Source organism: Zingiber officinale, chromosome 8B, assembly GCF_018446385.1.
Source record: "Zingiber officinale cultivar Zhangliang chromosome 8B, Zo_v1.1, whole genome shotgun sequence".
NCBI classification, from domain to species: domain Eukaryota; kingdom Viridiplantae; phylum Streptophyta; class Magnoliopsida; order Zingiberales; family Zingiberaceae; genus Zingiber; species Zingiber officinale.
In genome coordinates this window covers 96,620,891-96,642,937 of record NC_056001.1, presented here as the reverse complement: position 1 = coordinate 96,642,937, position 22,047 = coordinate 96,620,891, and the positions used below count along the sequence as shown (strand labels likewise).

The window sequence follows — 22,047 nt, the reverse complement described above, 5'->3', positions numbered from 1 at the left end:
TGCATGAAGCTCCCACCAATGTAAGGTCCAAAGGAAGGGTCTATTGTTTGCAACCTTACCCTGCTTTGCAAGAGGTTGTTTCCGATATTTCAAAAAAAGAAATGAAGAAGAAAAAGTTATATTGAATTTCGTGATAACATATGAACTTATAAATGCTAATACATTTTTCAAAAAGAGAAAAAACACTTAGTTACTTCCAAAAGTGGGAACAATAAGTTGTAAATTGACTTTCTTATAGTAAAAAGAGGGGTAGAAAAATATATAAAGATTGCAAGGTCATTCATAGAGAATTCTTAACCACCCAACATAGATTAGTGGATATGTGCCTCAAGCATAACATCAGTAGAAGAAAAATCTGCATAGCTCCTAGGACCAAGTAGTGGAAGTTATATTATAGGAAACAAATTATCTTTAAGGAGAGGATAACAACACAAATATTGTGAAAAATGCTAATACAACATGAGATAAGATGACTTAAAATTTTAAAAATAGTGGCCAAGACATACTCAATGAGCCAAGAGGATATGCACCACCAAAAAGTGAAATTGAAGGGAAAAAACAACTTATAAGTTACCATATACTTGCAAGAATGAAGAAAACTCATGTAGTAGCCAAAAACGAAGCTAAAAAGGCAATAAGTGCAACAAGAATAAAGCTTTCCAATGCTTATATCGATAGCTTGATATAAAAGAAGGTCAAATAGACATCTATAGAATAGTTAAAGCGAGAGAGAAGAAAATAAAGGATATTATCCAAATAAAATATATTAAAGATGAATCCCATAGGGTAATAGTGAAGGATGAGGAAATAAAGGAGCGATGAATGGAATATTTTTATCAACATTTAAATAAAGAGTTAGGTGACCAACTTAGCTTAGGAAATTAAAGTAAGTTAAGGAGTATAAAAATTTAAATTTTTATCGAAGAATTCAAATTTCAGAAGTAAAACAAGCACTAAATGGGATAAAAAATGAAAAAGCAGTTGGATCAGACCGGACCAGACGATATTCTAATAGAGGTATGGAAGTAACTAGGGAAACACGATATTGAATGACTTCCGAAATTATTCAACCTTATATTAAAAAAAAAGGTCTCATTAATGAAGGGTAAGTACTTTAGTTCTCCTATATAAAAACAATTACAGAAGCATTAAGTAATGAAGCATACCATGAAACTTGGAGGAAAAATAATAAAAGATTAAGGAAGGAGACTGTGACTAAAATTAATTTGAATTCATGCCTTAAAAGTCTATGGTAAAAGTTATACATCTTTTTAGACAACTAATTAAAAAGTATCAAGCAAAATAAAACTTAAAACTAATATTCATTAACCTAGAAAAAAGTTTATGACAAAGTCCCAAAGAAAATTATATGAAGAATTCTAGAAGAGGTATTAGTGTAGCATATATTAAGACAATTAAAGAAATACATAATGATGTAATGACAAGAGTGAATATTTCATACGTATTAACCGAAGCATTTCCTATAAAAATAGGGCAACATCAAGTATCAACTCTAAGTCTATATCTTTTAACACTAATTATGGAAGAACCCACTAGACATGTCCACGATAAGTTACCATGGTGCATGTTTGCAAATGACATTATTTTAGTTATAATGTGTGAGTCGGAAGTTAAAAGGTTTTAGGCTTAGTTCAGTAGAGACAAAATATATAAATTTTAAGTTTAGTAATAGTAGACGTAATAAGACAATTATTAAGATAGGAGATGACGAGAGACTTGTACTTGAAAGTTTGATGTATTTAAAATCGTTTTTGCAAAAGGATGAAGGGATTTAATAAAAATGCTTTACATAAAATATTAGCAAGATGGTTTGAATGAAGGAAGGCGTCAAATGTTCTTTGTGATCATAAGGTATCTTTAAAACTTAAAGGTGAAAGTTTTCAAGAAAATATATTCCTTTATTTCAATATCCATGTATCCTCTATATACAAGTCACATACTCCTACTTAAAGAATCAAAATCTCCTAATTAATTACAGAATATCTCCTAATTAATTACAGCAAATCAAATCTACAATAAATAATAAATCTCTAATAAATCTACCAAGATTGATTTTACTGCCAAGATAGATTTTCCACACTCCTCTCAAACTAGGTCGTAGATGTTTCGTAACCCTGATCGTGTTCATCTTACTTAGATTATGTCTGAACAAGGCCTTGGTTAGGATGTCAGCTACTTGATGCTTTGATGGAATGTAGTTAAAGGTGATTGACTTATCTTCAATTTTCTCATTGATGAAATACCGATTAATCTCCACATGTTTAGTACAATCAGTGTAGCATGGACACTTCCAAAAAAAATTTTTTAGAAGTGTCGGACACGGACACGATATGGACACGGACATGAAACGCAAATACGCGTGTCGAACACGGCTAAAACCGTGTCATTGACTTTTTATAATTTTGACCAGTCAGATACAACTAAGACACAGATGGGGCACGTTTCCGAACACGTTTGGGCTCAATTGCAAAAAAAATAAAAATTTCGAGGGTAAAATTGAAAAATAATAAAATTATGAGGACATTTATTCAAATGAAAAAAAATCCTAAATTACTCTCCCTGCTCCCAATTCTCTTTTTCATCGAGACGCGACCTTCCTTCATCGCGATTGTCGCTTGCGCAGTCATCGCCTGCGCTCTCTGCTGCTCGCCTGCGCTCTCCGCGATTCGCTAGCGCTCTCCGCTGCTCGCCTACACTCTCCGCCTCTCTCCATCGCCTGCCGCTACTCGCAGAAACCCGCCCCTGCTCAACAGCAACCCGCCGCTTCTCGCAAAAGCCCGCCATTGCTCAGCAACAACCCGCAGTTGTTTGTAGAAGCCCACCGCTGCTTCCCGTCGCTGCCCTCTTTCTGGTAAGTTTACTTTTTGTTTTTTCTTCTGAGATCACAAATTTGTTTTTGCTTTTGGTAAGTTTAACAATAGGCCCCTCTCCGCAGCTTCTTAATTGTTATTTTCAGCCTATTTCCTATGGAAAGTTTTCAAAATGAGAGAACACAAGAGGATGTTGATGATTATTCTCCTTAGTGGAAATTTGTAACCAAGGTGGAAAAGGCAGTTGGAGGAGGAAATGTCACTTGGTCATGTAATAAAGTGTGCAAAGGATCATATTCAAGGGTGAAGCACACCTGTTAAAACAAAAAGGTGCTGGAATTGCAGGTTGTACGATTGTTACAATGGATCAAATGAAGCATATGCAACAACTTATTAATGATGCGGAATTGAGAAAGAAGAATTCTAAACAGAAAGAAGTTCCATTGCCTTCGTCATCTGCATCATCAAATATGGCTTCAAAATCCTCATTTTGTTCTAGTGGTATTTCACTATTTTGCAAAATTATAATCCAACAAAGAAGATGAAAGGACCAATTGGTCTGCTTGAAAAAACTTTTAACTTGAATGCTAGAGATGAGCTCCACGCTGAAATTGCAAGGTTATTTTACACCGGGGGATTATCTTTCAATATTGCTAGGAATCCTCATTATGTTCGTGCTTTCAGTTTGGCTACTCAACGAACAATTCCAGGTTATCTTCCACCTGGATACAATTTATTGAGAATTTCACTTCTTCAAAAAGAAAAAACTCATATTGGAAAGCTTTTGGAGCCAACAAAAGCTGCTTGGAAACAAAAGGGAGTTAGTATTTGTAGTGATGGGTGGTCGGATGTGCAAAGAAGACCGCTAATTAATATCATGGTTGTGTGTGAAAGTGGTCCATGTTTTTGAAGACGATAAATTGTGAAGGTGAGTACAAGGATAAAGCTTCATCTCTAAGTTGCTCATTAATGCCATAAATGAAGTGGGGCATCAAAATGTTGTCCAAGTGGTCACCGATAATGCTCCTGTTTGCAAAGCTGCTCGGGTTACTCATTAAGGCAAAGTACCCACACATATTTTGGACTCCTTGCGTTGTGCACACATTGAATCTCGCTTTGAAGAATATTTTTGCACCAACTGACTCTCTACAAGACAAAGAAGACTTTGATGAGTGCAAGTGGATAGCAGAAGTAGCAAATGATGCTTCAATGATCAAGAATTTTATCATGAATCACAATATGAGATTATCAATGTTCAACGATAACTCAAACTTGAAGATGCTATCACTTGCAGATACTCAATTTGCTTCCACGATCATTATGCTTAAAAGGTTCAGACAAATCAAGAAATGTCTTCAAAACATGGTGATTAGTGAAAGATGGGATTTGTACAAGGAGGATGATGTAGTGAAGGCTAGAGTAGTGAAGTACAAGATATTGGATGATCAATTTTGGGAAAAAATTGATTATATACTTGTTTTCACAAGTCCAATTTATGAGATGCTAAGGAAAGCAAACACTGATCAACCTTGTCTTCATTTAGTCTATGAGTGGCGGGATGAAATGATAGAAAAAATAAGAGTTGCTATCTCAAAGAGGCCTCATAGTGGAGATCCAAAGTTTTACGAGGTTGTTCATAATATTCTAGTGGAGTGATGGAATAAAAGCAATACACCTCTTCATTGTTTGACGCATTCTTTGAATCCAAGGTAAAGCTCTAAAATTTTTTAACTTTATAAGTTTTAGCAAATTAGAAATATTAGCTATATATATATATATATATATATATATATATAATATTTTTTATTTTTTAATAATCGTCATATCCTATCCGTATCGTGTCTTATATTTTTAAAATTTTTCGTATCGTCATATCCGTGTTGTATCCGATACGATACCCGTATCTGTATCCATGTAACATAGGGTACGATCATGGTGGACAGGATTCCTGGCAATTGCGATAGCTGATTGGTTGTCACATATGATTTGAATAGGGTCTGATGTCTCAATTTTGATATCATTTAGCAGCCACTCTAGCCATATCCCCTTGCAAATACCTAAGGCTAGTGCTCTAAACTCAACTTCTGCACTGCTTATAGCAACCACAATTTGTTTCTTGCTTCTCCATGTCATTAGGTTTCCCCATGCGAAAGAGAAATATCCTGATGTAGACTATTTATCATTTGGGGATCATACTGAATCAACTTTAGTATATACTTCTAAAGATATGCTACCTAATTTCTTGAACATATGACCCTTCCTTGGATCTTTCTTTAGGTATTTCAATATATGATTCACTGCCTCCATGTGATTTATAGATGGATTACTCATAAACTGACTCACTCGACTCACTGAGAAACTTATGTCCGGACGTGTATGGGTTAGGTAAATCAGCTTACCTACTAACTGCTAGTATTGCCCCTTATCCATTGCTAATTCATCAGTTCTAGGCATAAACTTCATATTAGGATCCACAGGGGTTTCAACTGGCTTGCACCCACTCATTCCGGTTTCACACAACAGACCAAGAACATATTTGTGTTGGGAAATAGATATGCCTTTCTTGCTTCGTGCTACCTCCATTCCAAAGAAATACTTTAAATGCCCCAAGTCTTTGATCTTGAATTCTTTGGACATGAGAGACTTGAGTCTTCCAATTTCATCACCATGATTTCATATAAGGACAATGCATCAACATACACAATTAGAATTGTGTTTTTTCCATCTGAGAAATACTTCATGAACAAGTGTGATCAGCTTGTGACTGAGAGTATCCATCATTCTTTAAGACTTTTGTTAATTTGTCAAACCATGCTCTTGTTATCCTTTCAGCCCAGCCTTTTTGAGTTTACATACTTTTCCATGTGTATCACTCGTCTCAAAACCAGTTGGGATGTCCATGCATACTTCTTTAGTCAAGTCTCCATTAAGGAAAACATTTTTAACATCGAGTTGACAGAGTTGTCACTCCAAGTTGGCAGCAATGGACAATAGAACATGAACTATGTTGAATTTATCTACTGGTGCAAAGATCTCCTGATAATCAAAATCATATGATTGAGTATATCCTTTTGCCACTAGGCATGCTTTGTACCTATCTATGGTTCCATCTGCATTTTGTTTAACTGAGAATAGTCATCTACACCCCACAGTTTTCTTTCCTGGTGGTAGCTTTGTTATCACCCATGTGGTATTCTTTTCTAGTGCATTATACTCCTTGAGAGTTGCCTTATTCCATTTAGGAACTTTAAGAGTTTCAAACACAGTTAGGAATATTGATTTTGTCTAAAGAAGTCACAAATGCATGAAATGATGGCGATAGATTCACGTGGGAGATGCAACTATGAAGAGGGTGTTGAGTGCAGGATCTTATAGCTTTCTTGTGTGTAATTGGTAGATTTAATGTAGATCCAACTATGGGCAATCTATTGTCTCCTATTGTCATTCAGGTTCAACTTGGCTTGGGGAATTCTCTTGGCAATGTTGAGGTAGTACATGCCCTTCTTTCAGGAGGAGGAGGAGGAGGGTGACTATTAATGTCTGGCGATGGTGAATCACTAGTCTTTGAGAAAGGCTGAATAGATTACTCAAATGATGATGGCTCAATAAGGGATGCCCACTCCTAATATTGCAATTCATTGGTATTGTTCTCCCCCTGAATTGTAGTATTAGAGTAGTAAGGGATAGTTTCAAAGAACATAATATTCATAGTATTGTAAAACTTTTTAGTGACCGATGAATAACATTTGTATCCTTTTTTATTAGAGGAATAACCAAGAAAGATGCATTTATAGCCCGAGCATCAAGCTTGCCTCGATATTGAGAATGAATGTGTACAAAAGTTGTACAACCAAAGAGTTTGAGAGGAAAGTTGGAGATAAGGTGACATTGGGGAAATATGTTTTGTAGTGTCTGCAATGGAATTTGGTATTTGAGGACTCGAGAAGGCAGACGATTGATAAGGTATGTAGAAGTTAGGATTACTTCTCCCCAAAAAAAAAAGTAGTTGGGACATTAGTTTGAAATAGTAGGGATCAGACCACCTCAAGAATGTGACGATTTTTTCCTTTTAGCCACACCATTTTGTTGTGGTATATCAACACGGGAGTTTTGTTGGACAATTCCATGATATTTGAGATATGAGCAAAGATCAGAATTGAAAAAAAATCTTTGGCATTGTCGGTCTTGAGTATTTAAATATTAACTTTGAATTGGTTTTTGGCCATGACATGAAGTTAGTTTCTGTCTTTCATTAAGAATGCCCAACATAGTCTAGTGTGATCGCTAACCAAGAGGAGGAACCACTTTGAGCATGTGAGACTCAGAGTACAAAATGGTCCTCAGATAGTCAGATGTCACCATGGATCAGAGAAAAAGGATGCATGGGCTTATATAGTTCGAGAGAGTAAGTGTTTCAAGTATGTTTTGCAAGTTGACAAACTTGAAACAAACTTGGGTTTTTAATAATAAAGAGTGAGGGAAACAAATACCATAGATATGAAAAATTAGAATGACCAAGTCGAAAGTGTCACATCATAATATCACTTTCTTTATTGGACTGACAATGATCACTAGGACTCAACTAATATTTTTGACTAACCAAATGACATGAGGGTAGATATACATTCAGAAAGTAAAGGCTTGTATGACACTTAGCATTGTCAATCGTCTGCCTAGTGCTCAAGTCCTGAAATGCATAAGAGTTAGACAAAAATTTAGTCTCACATCTGAGATCCTTATTTAATCTACTAACAGACACAAGATTACAATCAAGGTCGGGAACAAATAGCACAACATTGAGATTTAATGTGCTTGAGAGATGAATGGTTCCTGTCCTAACCGCTTTAGCATATGTCCCATTTGCTATACGCACTGATTGAGGTTTGTCAATTAATAAAAAAGTGGAGAAAAGTAATCTATCACTTATCATGTGCTCTGAAGCGCCAGAATCCACAATCCAAGAAGAGTGGGGAGATGTATGCATTGTTGATGGATGCGATATGTTTGCCTTCTGAATGGAACTAAGTTGTTGAAGAATATCAAGTTGTTCCTTAGAGAAAGGAACTAAGTTAGTCACACATAATTTTTCCTTGCTTTGTGGACATAGGAGGACCTTCGATATCTTGGTTTCCCATGAAGCTTCCAACAATTGTCTTTAGTGTGTCCTTGCTTTTGACAGTAGTCAAACCAAGGATGCCCCTTTTTTATGTTGTAAGTGGGATTCCAGGCAGTTGAAGCACTTGTTTAAGTTGACTTGAGAGGTTGAATTTCGGGGTTTGGATGTCCCAACATTACCCGCATACGACTTTCTTCCCTTCAAACTTCTGAAAATGCCTCCCTAAGACTTAACAGTGGTTTTGTGCCGGGGTTTTGCCCCTTACTACATCTAGGGACTCCTCAAGTCCCATCAGAAACTTAAAAATTCTCTTGTTCTCCACAAATTTCTTAAAATATATTTGATCTTGGAAACATTTCCACTTATAGGTTTCAAAGAGATCCACCTATTGCTAATAGTCAGTGAGAGTTGTGAAATAAGTTGTCACTATCCTTGCTTGAAATCTTGGAGAGTGTTTTCAATGTGAAATAATTCAACAATGTTGACTGGCAAAGTATCCCAAACCACCTCCCATATATCTTGGGTTGTTGTTAGCAACAGAAAAATCTCACCAATTTCTACATTCATAGTACTGATTAGCCATGACATAACTAGATTGTTTTTGGCTCTCTAGACTCGATACTCCGGATTGCTTATTCCTAGTTTTGGAACACCTTAGAGATAATCATCTTTTCCTGGCCCGCTGATGAACATCATTATAGATTGTGACCACGGAAGATAATTGTGGTCATTCAGTTTGTGAATGGTAATTGAACCAGTTTTTGGTTGAATTGGGAATCGCAACATTGTGGGGAGATTTGGAGTAGAGCTTGCTGCAATCTGCTCGAAGTTCGACATGATTAACTGTAGGAAGAGATGTTATGGTCGAAAGAGATGGAAGCAGGAGGCAATGGCAGGGCAGAACTAGATTTAGGGTTAGGGTGGCTCTAATACCATGAAAGTTTTCAAGAAAAATATTTCTCTATTTCAATATTCGTGTATCCTCTATATACAAGTCGCATACTCCTACTTAAAGAATCAATAGGACAAATAAATAAAATCAAATCTACAATAAATAATAAATCTGCCAAGATTGATTTTCCACAAAAGAAAAGTTCTACAAAACATCAATTTGACTTGCTATATTATACAGAGTTAAATATTGAGCTATGAAGCGAGCATACGAGTAGAAGATGAGTCGTAGAGATAAAATCTTAAGATAGATATGCGGACATATAAGGATGTACAAGAAAAAAAAATTAGAATAGAAAGTCGGGTTGCACCTATTGAGGAAAAACTCCAAGAGACACATTTAAAATAGTATGAATATGTATTTAGGCATTTAATAAATGTCCTAGTTAGACAATCAAGGAAGAGTAAGATTAAGGAAGACTTGGTAAGCACCTATAAAACAAGATAAAATTCACTTAAATATAGATGATAATATAATAGGGGATCTACCCCGATGGCACTAAAGAATCTATATAGCCAACGCCACTTAATTAGATAATTGCTTGGCTATTGTTATTGTATTTACAAAACTTTTTTTTCCCCCTTTAAACATATAGGTCTTTTAAATTGTTGCAAGATTAAAATAATTATTTGTTGATTCGTAGTAATCAACAATTTCAATTAGCGTAGTAGCTTTCCTTAAGGCTTAATTCGGCCCCACCACCAATAGTGTGTGATTGGGGGTATAGTGAATTTCCTTTAGGATACAACAAAATCATCCATTGTTATTCAACTTGCATTGCCAAGGATGAATCCAAAGATCCACCTGACTTGGAGGCAAGGTTGTTGAAATCTGCTCAATAGAGTGTAGTGCAAAAATTCAGTATTTGAAGTTTCATTAGCAAGGAAGAAGAATAATGACGTTTGGAGGTTGATAAATAACATGTTGCATGTTGTGAATTCCTAATTAAATTGAAAGTGAATCTAAACCTCACTCTAGACACTTAATTACCACTCACACCCTTTCATTCAGTTGTGACTCTTACGTTATAACCACCCAAGTTAATCACGAACTATTGGACATTTTGATGATGTTATTCATACCGATTTGAAGCACAAGTTCACCTAAACATGTTGGGTCAATTGGGCACACTATTTAGGCCGAAATTCACCAATTGGTGTGCAATCAATTAGTGGATCACTCATGCCCCCAAGGCATAGTCGAGTTGGTCACCGTATGGTAGATTTGCAAAAATGGGCAAGGGTCAATTCCCGACGAAGCCGGCAGAAATACCCTCCCATGTAATGGCCTGCTCAATTTCTTGATTTACCTCTCTATAGATGGCTGTGAGGTGACTATGTGGGCTACCCGGGGTCAATGTATGACCTTTTTGTAGAAATTAGTGGATAAGGTGGATGTTGGCTTCTTGCATTGCAATAAATCAAATATACATCTCAAAATCTTATAATGGTGCATATGATTGAAGTGTGCTTATCATTTCAAGTTACATCTTGCTTAAAGAACTATGCAATTGCCTTTGAAATGTGTCTTGCTATCATTTTATTTTCAAGTTGCACGATGAATAATTGTTTCATTAGCTTTACATACTTTTATTTTTAGCAAATTTATTTTTGTTAGCACGAATCCACTTATTTTTGTTACTTTATTTCAAAAAACATAATAAAGTTTACTTCGGTTGTGTATTTTTTTAGTGTTGTTATTTTGTGGTTATGATGCAACAATAAATATTGTTACGAATGAGGAGTTGTTTCTTGTATAAATGGAATCCTCCGTCATTGTGATAGGTAGAAGTAGAAGATTTTATTCCTTCATTTGTGTCTCATTAGTGAGACTACATCAAGACAAAATTATTTTCTACTATTTTTTTGTAGTGATATTTTTTGCTAAATTTATTTTTCCAAAAAAAAAATAAGTTTCAATTTTTTGTTGTAAAATAGCCAATAGCAAACCAATTTAATCTCTTTACACCTAAAACAAATGGAAACAATTTAAGATGTGGCAAATCAATTGTTTCTCTTATCATTTATCTCCTTGGTCTATTTCTAGGTGTAGGGTATCATTAGCAGCTGCATTTTGAGTTGAATTTTCCTTGAGGAATGTGTAGGTTTATTGGGTTCTGCTCCAACTTTTCTATACACCACACGTAGCAAGCGAAGTTTACCTCTCGATAAACCTAACTTATGTGGGACATGACAAATCCCACAGTGAGCTCAAGTAGGGGAAATCATTTCATAGCACTTGCAACAAGTATTTAAGGAGACAAGTGCACAAATGAGGAGAGACATGTTGATTAAGGTTGAGGGAAATCTAACATAGGAATTAAATACAACAACAACCAAGTCTTATCTTATTAGATGGGGTCGGCTATATGAATCTTTCTACGCTATTGGACTCTATGCTCTATTATAGAATCATCTATACTTAAATAAATTTTATCTAATTTTATTGTTGCTAATCAAGTCTTTTTTTTATCTTCCTCTTCCTCGTTTGATGTGCGTATTTGTTATAGTTTCACATCGCCTAATTGGAGCATTTATCGATCATCTAAGTACATGTTTGTACCATCTTAACCGTTTCTCTCGGAGTTTTTCCCTCAATAGATGCAACTCCAACTTTTTCTCTAATGCTCTCATTTCTTATTTTGTCCTCATATGTCCACATATCCATTTTAGCATCCTCATCTCTACAACTCTCATCTTCTGCTCATGTGCTATTGGTATTAAATAAACCAATGAAAAAAATTTACATGTAGTCAATAGGAGTGTGGTGGCACAACAAGATGTGGTATTGAAGTTCAATGCATGAGAGAGAGTTCCAATATGAGTTAAACACACATCAACAAGAAAAGAATGACATCACTGATCAAGAATATTAAACAGAAAAAATTAGACATAAATGACCATTTAAGAATTAGTAGTAGAAGATAAAATGTCACCATTCACCCAACTTACACTAATAAGACAACTAAAAATGATGCTTAACCCTTAATTCAATTAGCATTGGCATAAGCATTGGATCAAGTTAATTATATGAATTACAATTCAAAACTAACAGCAGCATTCTCGAAAATACAAACCTGAGAATTTGAATTGTTATCATCCCTAGTGTGCTCTTTGAAAATCTGAAGGCAATGTTTGAACAACAGCCTATTACGCTGACAACGCTGGGCATTCCGTATAAGAGACTTTAGAGAGTGTAAAAGTGAATGATACCTAAGAATCAAGGGAAATATTATGACATGAAAAACATGGATAAAGGTTGAGCCTTACAAATTGCAAGAAGTTGCTTTAATAGGACAAGAAATTATTTGTGGAATTAATTTAACTGTTAAGTAAAACCAAAGCGAAAGTATATTAGAACCATATATTGTAACAAAAGATGTATCTAACTAATTCAAAGATGAATAGATGATACATCTCCATAGATGTTCAATGAAATTGGAAGCAAAGATTGTAAGATAGGCTTCAGATGTCTTGTCTTTTTATTACTAGTCCCTACTAGTCCTATATTAATTAAATTATAAATTAATAATTACTAGATTCAACCCAAAGGCTCTATTAGCAGGACATGAGTTTGCAATTATCGATTCAATAAGCTAATACCAGAGTGACAACTGATTGTACATGCATCAAAGTAAATGATGAAATTAAAACATAAAAGAGGAACAATAGATAAGACATCCAAAACAGCTACAAAGAAATTAAAAAAGATTTGGCACATCCAGGGCAGAATAAAAAAAGGCAACCATTATGGAGTCAGATAATTTTAATGCAAATATAAGAAAGAAGTTACTCAATAAAGATCAAAAGAATATAGAGAGGCTTCTTAACTACCAGTCTTGGACTACATATTGAAAGTCTGGTATAATCATACACGCTAAATCAGGCAGAAATTTTAGAGGTTTTAACTACTAGCATGATATTCTTTTTTATTTTTGAAAAATCTAATCTGAATATGAATTTAGCATGAAATCATATTTTCAAATCTAGCACATTCTGAAGTTAACATATTGCATACAATTTTTGATAAATTACACCTGCCATCTGATTCAACAATTTTAGACATAATTTGTTAAAACAATTTTACAATGAATAAAATGTTCATAATTTATTTAATTTATCTAAATTTTGTTCAAACTCTAGCATATGACAGGTCTGACCATTAGAGAATACAATGTAGTCATATATTAATAGATGATACCACATATTAGTGTTAGTTTGAAGTATTAGCTAAAAATTTGATCATACATTTTTTCCCGTGCTAGATCCTTTACAAAACAGAAAATATGAGAATAAACTTCTGGAATAGAAAAGTTCTAGATTCCTTATGATCTCAAAGTTCATGCTAAATTTAGCTTATACGTAATTCCAAATTGGTAAGAAATTGTTTCCAATGTGCAATAAAATCAGCAAACCAAATATACCAAAGCACTCAAAAAACACTTGTGGATGCTAATCCGAACATTTACTGATATCTTTTAGTAGATAAGCAGAAAGCCACAATATACTAAAGCTAATAAGAAAATGTAACTTATGTAGCATGCAGAACTTACAAGCATTGGGACTTCAATGCACAGCCATAACCAGAATCTAGACAGGTTACAAAGTTTTTGCATCCATTGGGGAACCCAAAAATATGCTTCATTAGAGTAATTGCACCAGAATTATTTGGCTTTAGTTGATTAAGGATGTCTAAATGTCATCAAGAAGTCAAGTTTCTTCCAACATAGAATTACTGCACAATATCCAGTAGCCAAAATAACAGCATTGCAATCATCATATATCAAAACCAATTAATTAAATAAATTTGAAGCTCTCATCACTGGTGATTAATATATCCTTTCTAGTGAGTCAACTAACTAACCATCATTGATCATGAGCATAGATCCTTCACCTATTAATGTAGAAAGAATTGCAATCCTCAAAATCATACTCAACATCATAATAATGCAGCTCAGCAAAAGTGCATGCCCACTACATAAGAAACAAATTTTACAACAAACTATTAGTCATGGAGCTTAAATCCTGTCAATAAATGATATCATCAGCCAACTTGCAACTTTGTTCTTTACGTAAACAAATTGGCAGTCGACAATTCTAAAGAGCTCATAATCAGACACTGGTTTTTCAGTTATCCAATCTATGCTCGTTTCTAGATCATCATACTAAATTTGTCCAAGGTTATAGAACTGAGTTTAGAAATCCCATCTTTTGAGAAAATGAAATTTTTATTTGCATTAATATATACTTTGAGTAGAATAACGCAATTTGCAATGGACCCACTTTAACATGATACAGTAATCAACATATTTATAAGTGTTTCCTGCCTAACATATTGAGATAGGAAAATACATGAGAAAATGACTAGACTTTTTTTAACTATGGACTTCCCGCCTGATTATACAAATTTCTAAATAGTTCATTGAACAGAAAAGAACTAGTCTTGTGTGACTGACCCCTTCATTGATTTCATAAAAGAACATTAAGATATAGTGTAAAGGAGACTTTCAAATTAAATACCAAGGATAACTAGTTTTATTACTTTTTTATAAATGAAGCCAGAAACTCAGAACTATTAAGAAATTTGTTAGAATTTAGATCCTGGTGTAAGTTGAGCTTTGACTGTTTGAAATTATAACTAAATAAAACAATGCAAAACACATTTGGTAGACCAATCGCACTGTTGGTATAGTACACTGTTTAAACCACAGATTGAATGTTGAAGTAAACAGAAACAGAAAAACATAACCTCACCAAAATCACTTATCTCTTCAAGCATAAGTACGAGCCTAGGTTCACATGAATCTCATAAAAAAAAAACAGAATAGCAACTATGAGAAATATAGTTAAGAGGAGAAGAGTAAAGCCCTATGGATAAAAATGTGAGAGTGAGGTAGCAAGATCAAAGTTGGAAATAATTTACATCTTAAGAATTCAAATCAGCATTTTAAAGTGATATTTGTTCCAAGTAGTTGGGATCAGCAATATCAACCTTATGCTACCAATGAGCTTTATCTAAGGTTATATCATTACTGCCTTTAAGATCAATTAAATCAATTTGGGTCCATTAACTACAGCTTTTTATAACCTCAATATACTCCTCACCCCTTACACTAAGGCTGCCTTTGGTGAGGGATAATCAACCTTGTAATATAATCAGGATTACATTATAAGATTGATTACTTTGTTTGATGCAATTTTAAACCTGTAATGTAATGTAATGTAATATAATGTAATGTAATTTGGATTACAAAAGATAATAAACTTTTGTAATCTGGATTACAAAGTTGATAGTATGTAATCTGGATTGCATTCCAACCCTAAGATTTAATATGTCAAATATGCCCTTAGTCAATTTCTTGCACCAACCGATCACTGCCGCCATGGGTTGCCACCGTCGCTGTCAGTTGTCGTCGGTCGTCGTCGCCGCCGTCGGTCGCCTTTGCCGTTGGCCGTTGCCGCCGCCACTCGTCACGGGCAAAGGTCACAGGATATTTTTGTCATTTTATAATAATATGAATTACATTCCTTATAAAAAATAATAAACACTAAATAAAAGAATGTAATCACCCTTATAATCATAGTATACAACTCTTTCACCAAACATAGTAATGTAATATTAATTACATTACATTACAAATTTAATTATATTACAAGCTTGATCACATTATGCCTAACCAAACACAGCCTAATTGATTCAACATCTCAAACTTCATAATTGATCGGTAGACTTTAAATCTATGCATATCATATCAACTTATCTCTATTTTCATCCTAACTAGGAGCTACACCTAATTGCTCTTACATGAAAATAAATTTAATGATAATTATATAGCAAGCATACGCATCCAAATACCCATCCCTCCAAGAATTATTTTCACCTACTGTCCCTGACAATTCTAGCACAATCAATTTTTTTTTTCCAAATTTAAGGAGCATGTGGCGATCATACAAGACTCCAAAGCTTCTTTTCATTTCAACCACCCACTTAATACGCTACAGTGGAATCTTCATCAATTCCATCTTAATAATACATCCAAAATCTCCAAATTATTACCTGCACAAATTTCATGATTATCAAGGTTATTTGTTCACTATTAGAATTCAAATACGGAGTTAAATTTCTTTTACTGAAACCTTTTAATCTCAATACCTACTCCAATAATACCATACAGAAATAGTAAAAAGATAAAAGACTGAAAAATAATAAACCTAGGCACCAGTTATAAATCATAATACACCAGTATGGTCCCATGCGGAGGCTTGTGAGGTTAATATGATCAACAAGCTAGTTCTCTTGTCTAGGAGACTTGTAACATTTTGGCATCATAGCAAACCTAATCCTAGAGAAATGTAGTGACAGGATTGTTTGTGTGATGGTGGTGTATCATTGGGTCTCATTAGAGATTATTCTAAAGCATGAGATGAACTTTAAGACTTGACACAAACATCAAGCCTAGCCTTGAGTGGGAGAAATTGTGAACCCCAAATTTAGACTTACAAGAGAATTATGAGTTAGAGAAAATTTATAATATTAACCTGAGTTTAAGCATTTAGAACTAATGGTCGATTCTAATTGCCTAATAGAACTAATGCATCAATTCTTTCACTTGTGTGAGTTGAAACATAAAGACAACAAAAAAAAAAAAAAAGGCAGTCCGGTGCACGAAGCTCCTGCCATGCGGGGTCTCGGGGAAGTATCCATTGTACGCAGCCTTATCCTTCTTTTTACAAGAGGTTGTTTCCAGAATTCGAACTCGTGACCTTTTGGTTACATGACAACAACTTTACCATTGCGCCAAGGCTCCCCTTCCAAATACAACAAAAAATAAAAAATTTATAACGTATTAGAACCTTGCAATATAAAGACAACCAAAATTCTCAGCAAAAAGAAATAACATATTCTAAAAGAATGTAGTGGATCTACACAATAAAGGATACGGGCTTTAGGGAAAACTGAATATGTTGAGGAACTATTGTAGAAGATGTAGCTTCTTTTTATTTGATCTCTAGCTTCCACCTTTTGTGAAGATTTTATCATCAAGCAATAAAAACACATGGAAGGAATCTGTTGATCGATTTACTAGTCAATTAAGCACAAAGTGCAACTAGATATGGATGAACATTAACACCTGATGTGAGTCAATCACTGAATACATATGAATAGAAGTAGTTTTTTCATTAGCAACGACAGTTACTGAATCCCAGCAATAGATGAAAATACAAGTAACTATTATTATACAATTACAGCTCAGCTTAATTTTGCTCACCTTAGGAATTAACAAAAGATTTAAAAAGCATGAACAACATTTCTTGTACAAACTATGAAGCATAGTTGTGTTGCTTTCAATGAGATATTATATAACAGGAATAACCAGATTCAATAGACAATATTTGGCAACCAAATATATTAGGCTACATTCTCAATATAAAATGTGTCTCAATGTAACAAAGTCTGTGAACATCTAAGCTCTTTGCATGAAAAGAAGCTAGCATACGAATTAGGAGAATATAATAACCCTTTAAAACCATTTCCAAGATCATTTTTAAATTAACCAAGAAGGCCTTGACATGGTGTGTTGACTTGCATTTCAATTCTGATATTGTCCAAGTCAATCTACCAAAATGTTGCTTTGTTTTGCAGCCTATTTATGAAGTGAGCAACCTTTTGCTAGACTGACTTGACAAACGTAATTTTCATTTGAGAGTAGGTAATTCCAAACAGGTTCAAAAGTTCCTTTCCTTTAACACTGTACGAAACTTAGTGATTCAAATGAGGTACTGATGCTGACTTGGTTAGCTATTTAGGAACACTCCAAGTGAAAGCATGCATGGAATTCAAGGAAATATGAGCTCCGCTGAATCAGCAGACACTTGAACAACATGGATGTGATACAAGTGTCAAACATGGACATTAATAAAAAATTACATGTAATCAATAAGAATATTGGTGTCCATTGAAAGTGTCAATATCCAACACAAATATAGGAGTAGGTGAAGAGTTTAACTATTAGAGGTTATAAACAATTTAGTGCAAGTACAAGTGTGAATAACCAAATCATTACAACGTATACTGAAATGCAAATGCTACTTGAGATTCTAGCCAACAATAAAAATTCAAAAAGGACAAGATTGAAAGAGCAGAAACTAACCAGGTTTTGAAGATTTAGATCCTGCTTCGGGTAACCAAAATCTCTTGGAAAGTCACTTTGTGTAATTTGATTATCATATGCCTCAACTTGTGAAAAATTATTCAAATGTTGAAGTTGCATAGATAACTTCGGCAGAACAATATCAGACTGCCCCTTAAACTGATTACTGGTAGTTGATCTAGGACTAGGATAAAGTTTCTCAGTTGGTGATGTTATATGTTGTTCAAGAACCTTAGCCTTTTTTCCACGTTGCCAGCTGAATAATCTTCTGTGTTTTCTGGATTTCATAATGGAACATAGTCCAGAAGAATTATTGGGATTATCAGAACAATTGGGTCCAATGTCACTACCAAGTTGCAGCAGATTTTCTGTTAAATTGAAATGCTTCAGACTTATACATGGTGGTTTGGTTAACAGAGTTGGGTATACCTTTGCCATAAGTACTAATAGATGAAGTATCAGGATCTAGCATATCATCCCTGGCATATGAACTTTGATTAATTTCACATCGCTTTCTCTTCAGTCTGTTCTTAGTGTAAGCCTAGATCATTAGAGAAATCAATAAAAAAAATTGTACGAAAGCCTGAATTTGCCAAATAAACTTAGGTATATAAAGTTCACAATATATAAGAATTCACCTTTGATTTTTGATTGGTAGGATATAGGTCATTAAGGCAAATATAGAAAGCTAAACATTATCATGGAAGCCATTTTATTCTCTCCAATAAAATAGATTATATGACTAATCTAAGAAACCAGAGTGTGGAGAAGTGGTAAAGAATTTACCAAAAAAAAATAAAGCCTTTAATGACCAAAAGCGACTAAAAATTACCACAGTTACTGCTCATCAATCTTGATCGACAAATTAGGAAATATAAGACACAGGTGACATCATAGGTTCTAATTCACATCAATCAGCCCCATTCTATACTGACTAAATTTTATCAATGCAGGAGAATATTGAATGTAACCAAATATCCACATTCACAGTTGTATTTTTTTTGTCAATAAAATCATTAATTGCTTAACTAAGAATTTTCAGACACTGGTGATTTCTTATGGTCTAGTTCACATCATTATTAATTAAATTATCCATGCAATTGACACAAGATAATATAGTGTGAAACGTGACTAAATATTTCAATTGGTGATTCTCATCTTTTGTTCATACCATGAGAAAATTGATGGTCAGAGATAAAGGATTAAATTCTGTCCAAATCTGGGGTTAGCACTTGATCAATCTTCCAACTGTCTGACAGTAGTCTAACTAGTCTACTAGCATCCACAACAATTAATGATACAAAAAAATAATGGTTAAAAAAGGACAAGATGAACAGAAACACATAATACAATACCAACACGAGTGAAAAAGAAAAAAAAAAAAAAGAGGTAGAAAATTGAAATTGAGAGGGAATGAGGCAGAGAGACAGAGAACTAGAATCGAAAATGCAAGGAAAAATAACACATTTTAACTGATTCTCTCTTCCATTCCCCTTAAACACCCCAATCCTCCAATGCATTAAATCACCTGCAGTCATGGGTATCAGTCACTATATTTAAGAGAAGATATTGGGAAAGTGTGCAATTACAGTAGAAGTTTGAATAGTTGTGAAAACTGTGTGAAGATTGTATTGTAAAATGTCACTTCTTTAGAAGAGGGTCAGTAATACCATGTCTTGCGTGACCTCAGGCAATTCAGGCTGCTGACTGCGTGATAATGAAGTGTTCTTCATTGATTTCGATTTTTTAATGAGTTTGTCCATTTGATGCCCAGTGATCTGATAATAACTTCCTCTTTGAAGAGAGATAAAAATTGACGAAAATCGTAGGAGAAATAGCAAAAGTTGGCTGCCTATCTGCACATTGCAGTGGGTATTTTTAACAAAACAAGTAACCAATTATACCAAATAAGAAACAGTAATTGGTAACTGGATACTTACTCTGGATAAGAGCCAATCCCAACTTGGATTATAAAGTGAACTGGTAGAAGTGCAAAGAGATTTCCTGACAGTGCAGCAAAGGCTCTCCTGATATCAGGATGCAGCCATTCAGTAAACCAAGGTAAAAAGTTATAAGTTGTAAACAGAGCAGTGCTTGAAGAGTGAACATAAAAAAAAACATCTAATAATAGATGATTAGACAAGAATAAATGTCTTCCAAAATCATAGAACCTATTGACATGCAGCATAGGACTTTACACACACTACGTTTCTGCAATCCATATAAAGCATTAACTAAAAAATACACATCCTCATAATCTCACCTCACAGGAGAAGGAAAGGGGCCCTTCATAAATCAGGGGTTGAAACTCCATTTACTATTTTGATCAGAATTTCCATTATAGACTTGAAGCCCTCAAAATAAGGATTGAAACTAGTCAAGTTCTCCTACCCATTAAGCGGTCTCCTACATAGAATCTGATTATAAGTTTAAAATAATTGGAATATTTACTGTTTCCACCACAAGCCTAGTCATAAGATCAGGGCATTTACACTCCCACGCAAGGTACCTATATCAAGTGTTACTCATGATATAATAGTGTGCTACACTAAAACACTGTCATCGATAAGGGGTTCAACCCATGTTGGGTAGCAATTTGGGTTGGCAAATCATAAAAGGATTGTATCTCATTGAACCACAACCTTTTTGAACCAAATCTGAAACGAACCTATTTAACAAATGGGTAAAAATTTCAACCTACATAAGACCCATTTATAAACAAGTTAACACATTTATAAACAAGTTGACTCAATTATAGCCCGTTTAATCAAATATGGTAGATGGATCATAACCGGATCATGTGATGTGATCCATTTAAAAAACATAGACAAATTTTAAATACAAACTACATAGTAATTTATGTTATTGTATTATATATTTGTAACTTATATATTAGATTAATATTTATAATTAACTAATATAAATAATTAAATATCTATATATTTATAAATGGGTAAACCTGGACGTGTTTAGTTCAAACCCAACCACATAAAATTGTGTCGTGTTATGTTGTGTAAATGAATCATGTCAACTTTTATAACTCATATTTACGTGTCAAATGATACTAAATAGCACTGTGGGCAAGGCTCCAATAATTCACTTTTTAGTAAATTTATTTTCTTTAAACATATATGTAAATCAATCAAAGTGAATATAAATATGTGTGGTCATTAGCAAATGATATAAAAATCAAATGTTAATTATATGCTCAATTGAAGTCCTGATGTTAAAGTATTAATTATAATAAGTATTCCTTAAGCTCTTATTTAATATTGTAATTTCATATACATCTCTCATGTTTTTCTACCAAACATTTTAGGTTTCCACTGTGTTTTCCTTAGAACTCCATTTTGCAAGCAGCATGATGTCTTGAGATCCCAGTTCATTTCAGCATACAGAGTTTCAAGAAGTGCTAAAAATTGATTTTGTCAAATAATCAATTTTGCATAATTATCAATCATTCAACATTTTTACTTATACACAGCATTATGTCCTTTCTTTTATAAAAGATAATTTACTTAAAGCATTTTCCTTTCTTGTACAAGATGTTCTTACTTACACTAGTAGATTGTGACTACGATGGGGTATCTTTATGTATATGGGATTACAGCCCAAGGGTGTAACACTAGATGGATGAAAATGTCAAATCCTATGAGCAAAGTATATTACCAGTATTTACTAATGATACAATCTTGCATAGAGTATGTAGCCAACCAAAATACTTGTGTGGTAAATATGGCTTGATGAAAAGAAATGATAATCCTTTAGGTTAACTGGGCAATCAGTAAAGTAGTTGCAGCATGATCATTCATCTTCATAACATCAACGCCAGCTCTCTTCCCTTGTACCCCAAGGATACAACTAATATCACCTTTACTACTACTGGCCTAAAGAACGATGTTGTGAGACATGCCTATTGACCATTGTGACTCTAAGTCGTGAAAATGAAAGGAAAAATTAAAAAGAGGGAACGGAAGGAAGAAGAGGCATGTGACCA

At 34.1% G+C, this 22,047-nt stretch overlaps 1 protein-coding gene across 1 annotated transcript in view; it reads right to left on the bottom strand.

The window, feature by feature from the left end:
* Positions 1–22,047, bottom strand: part of LOC122017565 (telomerase reverse transcriptase-like) — a 36,200-nt gene that overhangs the window by 5,748 nt on the left and 8,405 nt on the right. The window contains exons 2-8 of the mRNA XM_042575213.1: positions 19,991–20,077; positions 19,721–19,906; positions 18,480–18,591; positions 18,051–18,418; positions 16,840–16,966; positions 13,452–13,590; positions 11,976–12,111 (exon numbers count right to left, since the gene is read on the bottom strand). Coding sequence (XP_042431147.1) covers positions 11,976–12,111; positions 13,452–13,590; positions 16,840–16,966; positions 18,051–18,418; positions 18,480–18,591; positions 19,721–19,906; positions 19,991–20,077 — 1,155 coding nt within the window. The remainder of the gene's footprint in view (positions 1–11,975; positions 12,112–13,451; positions 13,591–16,839; positions 16,967–18,050; positions 18,419–18,479; positions 18,592–19,720; positions 19,907–19,990; positions 20,078–22,047) is intronic.